General features: G+C 46.0%; 1 protein-coding gene across 4 annotated transcripts; it reads right to left on the bottom strand.

The window, feature by feature from the left end:
- Positions 1 to 226: 226 nt before the first annotated feature.
- Casp14 (caspase 14) lies at positions 227 to 7,763 on the bottom strand. Of its 4 annotated transcripts, none has more exons than XM_087556189.1 (7): positions 4,999 to 5,389; positions 4,696 to 4,762; positions 4,143 to 4,292; positions 3,856 to 4,042; positions 2,807 to 2,923; positions 2,545 to 2,648; positions 227 to 2,024 (listed from the first exon to the last, which is right to left on the bottom strand). In XM_087556189.1, exons 2-7 carry the CDS (start codon positions 4,732 to 4,734, stop codon positions 1,920 to 1,922), a joined length of 702 nt encoding a protein of 233 aa, XP_087412315.1. In that variant the 5' UTR covers positions 4,735 to 4,762; positions 4,999 to 5,389; the 3' UTR covers positions 227 to 1,919.
- Between the last annotated feature and the right edge of the window lie 2,663 nt (positions 7,764 to 10,426).

Here is a 10,426-nt window from a genome sequence, read left to right as displayed (position 1 = left end):
AGATACTCTCTTGGAAAACATGTAGCATATAGCCATCTGGTATAGAAATGTAACCTGTAATTTTATAAATCCTAACATCTACTCGTACATCAGAGTCAGGATAAGGGTCTTGATACTTTGTTCATGATAGAGTCACACACAGATAGCCATTGGGAAAAAGGAAGCAAACTCATAACTCCTTCTATTTTACCCCCAAGTAAGTCTCAGAGCAAAGAGTCTAACATAGTTCTGGCAAAATTCAACAGATGTTTACTGAATTCTCATTACACCAATCAAAGGTTGACATCTGACAAAAGTAATTACAGCATTTCATCATGGAAGAGACCGCAGCATAAGCTAAAAAGAACATTAGGAGTGGAGTCAGTGGTGAGGGGGAGGCACTGGAAAAAGGGAAAAAGAGAAGAGGCAGGCATGTGGGAGACCTAAGCTTGGAGAATCGGTCTATTGGGCAAAAGACACAGAGGCAGAGGGGAGAGAGAGAGGATGCTAGCATTTCTGGGAGAACAATTTCATAGAAAAGGAGATGAATTTATCTGAGGGCAGATTGGATGGAGTCATAAAAATATAAAAAAAAACACATCAAAAACCACAGATGTAGGGCTTGCCTTTGGTCTCTAAATATTAGTGCTCTTTGTGTCTCCTCTAGGCTTCCAGAGACACCTCTTTCGTAGGAATTGATACCAAGGAAGTAGGGTCACTGCTGTGATAGACCTGACCATGTGGCTTTTATGATTTGGACATGTTTTGTGGGAGGAATTTGAAAGCTTTAGGTATAGTGGACTGGAAAAGCCATTAAATTCTGGAAACAGAACTCATAGGTTGTTTTGGGATCATTGAGGCCTAGCTCGTGGGGTTTTGGAGAGAAGCAAAGACTCTGTCAGGAACAAATAAAACTATTTATAGATAATTTGACTAAGGATTTGTGTGTGTTCACCATGCTTGGGCTGAAGAAGCTGCTGAGATCACCAGAGGCCAGCACCATTATCATGGTATCTTCTTTACTGGGGTAAACCTTTTGGAATAAGAAAGTTACTAGCTGGACTGCAGGAAGGGCTACTCAAGTCCTCTGGGGGTTTTGGTGTGATTGTTTCATGCTCCAGTCCTTTGATTTTGAGTAAGAATATTTATTGTCACTAGCTGTTGTATGTCCTGCCCTGATTTCCTTACAATGATGAATTGTACACCAAGCATGAGAAACAAGAATATGATGTCGTTTAGCTTTGGTCTCGGGGCTCATTGTATCTTTCAGCGTGTTTCAGAGAGAATTCCCCCACAGGTTATGCAGAGAGAGGAGGAAGAATTCTGGCTGTGGCAGAGTTGAGATCATTCAGGCCGAGCCTTGAGGGTCCGGGGAAGAGAAGAGAGACGGATGCGAAAGCCATTTCAAAGTCAGCTAGAGGGAAGTGAGGGGTGTATGAGCTATAGAAAGAATCCCAGGCAAAGAACAAGAAAAGGAGGAAGCTGGGAAAGCCTGAGAAGAGAGACCAGAAAGAAGAGACCCGTCTTAAGTTGTGACTCATAATGACCGTAAAGCCAACATGGCTGGTCTCTCTTCCAGCCTACTGCCCAGATTCCACAGTGGTGACCTTAATTGGTTATTGGAAGTTTCTAGAAATTGTTCAGAAAGCTACTACCTCTGAAATAGGAATGACCATTTTCAGTTGAGTCGTTGGAGGAAAAGGAAGGCTTGGTGAGGCAAAAGAGCCGAAAGGTAGCTATAGGAAGACCATGCGAGGCTGCATTAACAGAGTCAGGGAGTCCAGGCAGAGGAAGGTGGCGTCAATGTGCTCTGGTTGCCTGGCTTGCTCTGAAACTGATACAGATGAAGGGCTGTGATGAATGAAGAATCCAGGAACTATCTTTGAAGACTGGTGGCGACCGAGAAAGCGGCTGCAGGAAGGCCGTCACTGCCTTTCCTTTTATTGCAGATAGAGCTTCTTCCGGAGGGTGCTTTGGATTTCGGGGTTCACTTTCCTTGGTTTTCCCTCCTGCATCACCTCTGTGTTTGCCATAAGTCGGGTGATCTGCAAAATAGATGTGGTCAGCTACGGGGACTGGCCTGCCAGGGAGGCTGATGTCAGGCGAGCATGGGGATGAGTTTGCAGGGAAAGGCAGGTTGGTCTCCATGTCTCAAGACCTTAATTGTCCTCTGGTGTTCCATAGTTTCTATGCACTCATTGGTTAGCTAGTTGGTGTGTGTCTACATGTGTACTTGTTCCCGTCATGCCTGTAACAACTGTTTGAGAGAGGTGACATAGGGATGTCGCCTTTCACAACTCTCCTGAATTAGTAGCTCAGCGATTTTGATAGACTCTCTGGGCCTCTGCATGTACGAATGTGCACACGCACCCATCCATCCTCACATACACGTGCCTATACAGATGCATACCACACACAAATACATGAACATGGAAAAAAACAACAACGGAAATCTCCCACACACAGGGGGCTCGGGAGTCCGATATGTACATGGAGATGAGAGCACAGGGAAAGGTTGGGAGGGCTCGGCCTGGGTGGGGTTCCCAGATGTCTCATCTGGCTCACCTCTTCTAACAGCTCTGTGATGGATCCTTTTTTATGAATGAACACATCCGTCAGGGTCTGGATGAAGCCAGAGCCTTTCTGGTCATGTCTATAGGAGAGGAACCCTGGGAAGGTCAGAAAATTGAGTTTGGAGAGTCTTCAGAGAGTGGAGGGGACCCCAGAAGAGGGTCCCTTCCTGAAGGGGAAGTTCAGGGATCATGGGTGCTGTTTGCGGGCAGGGGAGGAGCATAGGCCTCCCCCCAGGACATCTGAGAGCTCATACCCTCTACCGTGGAGTAGATATGGATCATATCCGTATATGTTGGGATAGTTGGGGGGTTTTTCTTCTTGATCACAGCAAGTTCATCTCCAGGTAGTTCCTCACCGGGGTCTCTGTGCTCTAAAACCAGGGGGAGGAAAAGAAAAAAGTCAGGAAGGAAAACAGGACCAAAGGAATGTTGTAGAGCAGTCTGGTCGCACGCCAGGTTCAGCTGAGGCTTGGAGTCTTGCACTGGGCTGGATGGAAAAGCACAAACTCTGGGCTAGAGAGATGGCTTAGTAGTTAAGAGCATTTACTGCTTTTGCAGAGGGCCAAAGATTCATTCCCAGGGCCAGGGAGACCCTGTACCTTCAGCTCCAGGGAGCTTCACCCTTTTGTGGCTGTCTCAGTTATTTGCAGTCATACACACACACACACACACACACACACACACACAGACACACACACAGACACAGACACAAACACACAGACACAGACACACACACAGACACAGACACACAGACACACACATACACAGACACACAGACACACACCACACACAGACACACAGACACACACATACACAGACACAAACACACAGACACACAGACACAGACACAGACACACACACACACAAACACACAGACACACAGACACAGACACAGACACAGACACACACACAGACACACAGACACAGACACAGACACACACACACACATACACAGACACAAACACACAGACACACACACACACCACACAGACACACACACAAACACACAGACACACACATAGACACACACATACACAGACACACACGCACATACACAGACAGACAGACAGACACACACACCTAAAATAAAATAAATCATAATAATACACGAGCATGGTGCTGCATAATGTCAGCACTTGGGAAACCAAGGCAGGAAGATCATAAATTCGAGGCCACCTTGGATTACATTATGAGTTTCAGGTCAGCTTGGGATACATAGTGAGTTCAGCCCTGAAGACCAAGGATAGAGTATCCCAGTCCCCACCTCCTCTGCAGGCCTGGATGATATACACTTTTGGCTTGCCTCTCAGGGCCTTGCAGTTCTTGTTGTTCAAGACCTCAAAAAGGTCTTCCAGTCTGACCATATTCCCGTCTTCTCCCTTGAGGAAGCCTTCCTCGCCGTGTGCCATGAGTACCACGAAGGCACAGCTGACAGGCTCTTTCCAATTCTCTATGGTCTGCTGAAATTCATCCATATCATCCAGAAATTGCTTGGAGGAAGAGGAATGAGCAGGATTAGAGAGGTGTCTCAAACCCTACCCTTCTTGTCCGGCCCGCTTCCCTCCTGACCTGGAGCCGGCTGCTCAGTACCTGAGCAGTAGGATCCCTCTTCATGGTGCTTTCAAATTTTAGGTACTGGAACATGCGTTCTAGGGCATCCATATCTACCTCAGAACCCTCCCGGGCTTTGGTGACACACAGCGTCAGGGCCAGGCGGGCACCCGACATATCGTATCTCTCCTAAGGAAGAAGACAGAGGAAGAAGAAAACACAGCACAGTGAGGCCTGGTGTTGGGGTTGGCAGATCCTCTGGACAAGTTGCCAAGAGATTCATGGTGCTCTGTGGACTTCTCCATTTCTTGCTTACTTGCAGAGGTCTCAGAATGTCTACAGCCATGACTGGGATCCTGTCTTATACCATGTGAGAAAGGACGGTATTGTGGTCAGAATTTCTTTTGTGAAGAACGGCAGTTGAGTAAGGAATAAAGTGATAAGAGCCTAGCTCTTGGAGACAGATGTTCTGGGATCCTTCCCTCCTTTTCCAAGTTGCTTTCCATTTCTAGGTCTATTTTTGTCGTCCTTTCTAGTCTTTCTGCAACATTTGTTTTTCCCCCCTTCCCATGCACTCTGTACCCTCACCCACCTCCTGCAAGGGCTGGGGATTAATCGTCTCTGAGTCCATGTCTGGCTTCCAGCACCTTTGTCTTGCCCTGGAGGTCAAGAGAACACAGGTAGAAAGTCTCCAAAGGAAGGCTAGTGGGGCAAGGTGGCAGAATTGTCTATCTCCGACTTTTGAGACTGCGTAGGAAAGTTACTGTATGGTCAAACCTAGAACTGAAAGTCCCCTAGAGTATGTTCTCTCTATAGTTACAATACAGTAGAGTCTTCCACCCATGTTATTCTAGGCCCATTAAAAATGACATCTCTTGCTGGGGGTGGCACATACCTTTGAATCCCAGCATACAGGAGACAGAGGCAGGAGGATCTCTATGAGTTCGAAGGTAGCCTGATCTACAGAACAAGTTCCAGGACAGCCAAGGCTATACAGAGAAACCTTGCCTTGAAAAACAAAAAACAAACAAAAAAACCAAAAAACAAAAGACAAAACCCAACAATGACAACAACAGAAAGAAAGAAAGAGAGAGAGAAAGAAAGAGAGAGGAGGAAAATGGCATTTCTTGAACCCCCTTTTTCTCCTCCTCCAGAACACTTACTTACTTGCCTGTGTTTGGGTCCCCCCTAGGATCATGGCAAATGGCTTACTTACATACTCCTCTATTATACCGAGGGATGTCTGGCTGAAGAGGTTCAGGGTTAGCTTAAATTGAGAATTCCATCAAAGCAAGGGCTGGCTTCATACTTGTGGTTTCTCATCTGAGGAGGGCAATCTATCTCTCCTTGTCTGCCTTGAGACTGAGCATCTGCCCGGAGTCTTCATCCTTCTCCCTGAGTCCTGTCTTGCACCCTGGCTAACCTGAAGGATGTCTGGCATGTCCTGGGCCTTTCCTCACACTCCTGTATGAGACTGGAATGCTTCTTATGTTTGGAATGACATAATGTCTGCTATGCCTTCTCTTCATTGCACATACTTTTACTCAGTTACCAATCCTTACATATACTGGCCATTCAACCATGTGTCTATCCATCCACTTATTTACCATTTATCACGTCTTAAAGTTATTCATCCATCCACTCACCCATTCATCCATCTACCTACCCATCCACCCATTCATCTATCCACCCATCCATCCACCCACCCACCCATCCACCCATCTATCCATCTATCCATTCATCTATCCACCCATCCATCCATCCACCCATCCATCCATCCACCCACCGATCCAACCATCTGTCCATCTATCCATTCATCTACCCACCCACCCATCCACCCACCCACCCATCCATCCATCTATCCACCCACCCATCCACCCACCCATCCATCCATCCACCCACCGATCCAACCATCTGTCCATCTATCCATTCATCTACCCACCCACCCATCCACCCACCCACCCATCCATCTATCCACCCACCCATCCACCCACTGATCCAACCATCTATCCATCTATCCATTCATCTATCCACCCACCCACCCATCTATCCATCCACCCACTGATTCAACCATCTGTCCATCTATCCATTCATCTACCCACCCACCCATCCACCCACCCACACATCCATCCATCTATCCATCCATCCATCCACCCACCGATCCAACCATCTATCCATCTATCCATTCATCTATCCACCCACCCATCCATCCATCCATTCACACATCCATGCACTTTAATATCCAACTATCCAATTATCCCTTTAGATATTCTCCTTTCAGCCATCAAACAATCTTCCAGCCACTGACCTATAAAACAACCATCCATATCTTGACTGTCCATACGTCTATCCATCCACCTACTTGCATCTAACTCTCTACTCCTTCACTGACCAAGCATATGTTTCCTGAGGGCTTCTTATGGATTAATCACTGGGAAGACATTACATTAGGTAGTCCTTCTTCTGGCCCTTATGTAGTTCTATGACAGACATGGACATTAACTTTCTTTCCTATGAAAATGCACACACACACACACACACACACACACACACACACACACACACACACACACTTGACGAGATCCAAATATGGAGACTATGGAAGTGACAAGAGCCCAGCTCTGAACTCAGACATAGCAGACCCCAGGCCCACCCCCGGAACCCCCAAGAACTTAAGCCTCTCTCTGTCTCTCTGTCTCTGTCTCTGTCTCTGTCTCTGTCTCTGTCTCTGTCTCTGTCTCTCTCTCTCTCTCTCTCTCAGATTCTGTTTTTGCGTCTGGAAAGGCAGGATCTGGGAACAGCAGTAGGTACTTCAGTGGTAAAGGCGAAGTAAGGCAGGCTTCATGATCCCTACTGGCCTCCTGGATGTGCCACACCCTCCTCTGCCTGTTCACACTTGCATTACAGCAATGCGTGTGTTTCTACAAGCTACTCACTGAATATCGCTTTAATCATCTTCACAATTACATGCATCTGAAGAAGAGTGTAAGACAGATGTACAGACAAGTAAAAATAAACTTTACAACGAGCATCCCAGGCTTTACATACGATGTAAAGTATTAGATCTCTCAGATTAGAAAGAAGAAAATGACAAGAAGAGGAAGTAGCCGGGTTTCCAGGTTCTTACTCCCACAGTCGAACTGGTAGCTGAGCTCAGTTTTCAGGACCAAAGCAAGCCTGAGGCCTTTATCTGTGCCTCCATCGAGGCTGACAGTGTGGGTGGAGAAGCAGGTGTTGAGGAGAACGTGTTGAGCAAACAAATACACAAATGAACAGATGAGGAAAGGCCTTTGTAGGGATTTGTTAGAACAGAGGGAAATTCCTTCAACTCTGTCAGAATAGAAAAGGGGAAGGGGAAAAGAGGGAGGGATGGCAGAAAGAGAGAGGGAGGGGAGGCGGGAAGAGAGAGAGAGGGACAGAGAGAGAGAGAGAGAGAGAGAGAGAGAGAGAGAGAGAGAGAGAGAGAGAGAGAGAGAGAACACGCAGTAAGTGACCGCAAAGCCCTCACCGGTGCGCTCCTTCTCCTTGGGTCAGGCCCTGGCTTGTCTGACTCCAAGCTGTTGATGGATGATGCAGCGCTGTCACTCAGGAGGAGTTAGAGCCACGTGTTGCTCTCTGAGAAAGGACAGACTCAGAAGTTTCTTCTGAGATCCTGTCTGTGACTGGAGCAGTGCAAACTCTGTCCCTTTATTGTCCGAAAGTTTGTTTTGTTTTTTTTTTTTCACTCAAGAAACCTCGTGACAAGAGAGCCACACCCCTCTGCGGCAGGTGTGGAAACAGAGTCAAACGCCCATGGAATGAATGAATGAATGAATGAATGAATGAAGGCGTGGCTCAGCCAACACCACCCCCACCACATCGCCACTTGTTCTTGGAGGTAGAACATCCGAAGGAAACAAATCAAGGCCCCTCTGCTCGCCGCCCCAGGTTCAGCTCAGCTCGTTATTAATGCGTGATCTCTATCCTTCATTCCTCTCTCTATCAGGCAGATAACAGCAGCTGCTTTACTTTCTCATGACCTCCAGTCCTCAGGAGTCCTCAGGAGTCCTCTTTAGGAGACCTTAGCATTGTCCCTCCCATTTTGAAGCTGAGGTTTACGGCTGTGCAAATAGGTGGCAGCTCAAGGCCACCCAGCCAACACTTGGCATTCAAACCCAGAATTGTCCAGTCCAGCTGACTCCATGGTACTTCATGGCCCCTCCTCAGTTCTCCTCTCTTTCTCTTATTCTCTCCTCTCCGTTCTTTCCCAGTGTCTTGTTTTGATTACTTTTCTGTTGACGGGTTTCATGAGATAAACTCATACTACTCTCCTCTTCTGCTTGGCATGCCCAGTTTGCTGGCTTTAATACCGTTGTAGAGTAGTACCAGGGACTCTTCACCATGGAGCACTCTAGAGTATGCTCACTGCCTTACAAAGACAAGCAGGCTCTCTCACTGAACCAGGAACTAGGCTTGCAGCCAGCAATTCCCAGAAATCCTGCTGCCTATACCAGGGCTAGGATTTTAAGCCTGGGCATGTGGCCCCATACGGCTTTTTACATGGGTTGTGGTGATCTGAATTTAGATCCTCACGCTCGCTTATGAAAATCTCTGATTCACTGAGGCATCTCCCAGCCCTGCGTTTTAAAGTAATTTTTACTACATTTGTATTTGTTTATTAATTGCATACCACACCCCATACCACAGCATGTGTATAGAACTCATCTTTTGGTCCAAGGGACCAAACTCAAGTCATTCGAGGTAAGCTCCTTGACCCACTGAGCCATCTTGTCCACCCACCCTTTTCTGTATATGTGACATGGTACATGTAAGAGTGCATGCACATGCATTCACACGTGTGGAAACCAGAGTCAGTGTTGGTTATTTTCCTCTCTTGTGTTTCACTTCAGTTTATGAGCCATGGCCTCTCGCTGAACTTCAAGCTCACTGATTCAGTTAGACCGATTGGCTCGCAAGTGCCTGATATGCACCTGTCTTCACCCCTCCGTGGCTAGGATTATAAATGTGTCCTGCTGTGCTCTGCATTTTATACGGGTGCTGGGAATTGGAACTCAGTTTCTCATGACTGAGCCATCTCTCCATCCCCCCTTTCTGGATATTTTACAGAAATTGATGCACAGTGCATAGTCCTCTGGGTCTGGCTTCTTTCACTTAGCACAGTGTCTTTGAAATTCCTCGACACTGTGGCTTGCCTCCGTCTCTATTGCCTTCAACATTGAACACTATTCTGCTGAGTGAAACCTATCTGATGAGGCTCATTTAGAGAATTCTTGCCTTTGGCTGATGCACACCACACATATTCATGTGCAATGTTATGGACATTTATGGACAAGTGTTTGTGTAGGTTCACGTATGTTCATTCCATTTCTAAGAGTGGCCTACCGAAACACACATTTTGTTTTGGTTCTCACAATTGTAATATCTCTGTTCACCCACTTCTGTTTGTTTTGGGATTCCCCAGGCACTAGACCCAACATTTTCTCTACAATTCCCCAAACCCTACCCTAATAGAAAACACTAGAATTCATTTTTTTTTCTGGTTCTGGCATTTCACATAAGAGATCTCATAATACACTCTCTTGTAAATTTTATTCTTAAAATTCAGTCACTTTTTATTACATTTATTTATCTACACTGTGTACATGTGTGTATGTGCTGTGAATGAGTGGAGGTCAGGGGACAAGTTTTGGGAATTGGTTCTTTTCCCACTGTGCAGGTCTCAGGGATAGAACTCAGGGGGTTAGGCTTGGGAGCAAGTGCCTTTACCTACCATGCCATCTTGCCAGCCTGATGGGCAGTGTCATTGGCACTTAGAATAATAGTGATTTATCAATCATTGTGGCTGGAGCAGATTAATAACTATTCAACCACCACCCTTAGAAAGAATTTAGGGATGCAGATTGTTAGTATAGTTGTGTTAAGATGTTTTTGTTAGTGGCTTTGATGTAAAAATTCTTGGGACACAATTTAAATTTCAGAAAGGCACACTCCTGAGAGTTGAGTGAGGGACTCCCTGAAGTCAGGGAATAAGAACAATATCCATTTATGCCCTCAGCTTCCTGATTCTATGATTTAATGGAAAATTGTTAACAGACGGGTAGCTGTGTACTCTGAGGATTTAAAGAAGAAATGACTGCTTTTTTTATATGAAAGTTTAGATTTGTGATTCTTTTAAGATTTTTTATAAGATTACTTTTTGAGAAAAATAATAAAATAGTCGATCCTTTTTTTGTAATCGAAAATTGCAGACTGCCAGTAAGAGAACTGACTGAGGAAAAAACCTTGCTTGCTTACGCTTTGTTAATCTATAACAAGTTACTTAA

Source organism: Rattus norvegicus, chromosome 7, assembly GCF_021556685.1.
Source record: "Rattus norvegicus strain SHRSP/BbbUtx chromosome 7, alternate assembly SHRSP_T2T, whole genome shotgun sequence".
Classification (NCBI taxonomy): Eukaryota; Metazoa; Chordata; class Mammalia; order Rodentia; family Muridae; genus Rattus; species Rattus norvegicus.
The sequence above is the reverse complement of the archived record's forward strand: the minus strand, read 5'-3'. Positions and strand labels throughout refer to the sequence as shown.

Bases quoted from the DNA above. Each gene is read 5' to 3' on its own strand.
- Casp14 (XM_087556188.1), bottom strand. From the start codon at position 4,734: ATGGACTCAGAGACGATTAATCCCCAGCCCTTGCAGGAG. The intron at 2,649-2,806 runs GTATGAGCTCTC...TGACCTTCCCAG, and splicing joins TATCTACTCCACGGTAGAGG to GGTTCCTCTCCTATAGACAT. The intron at 2,025-2,544 runs GTGAGCCAGATG...TCTATTTTGCAG, and splicing joins TCACAGAGCTGTTAGAAGAG to ATCACCCGACTTATGGCAAA.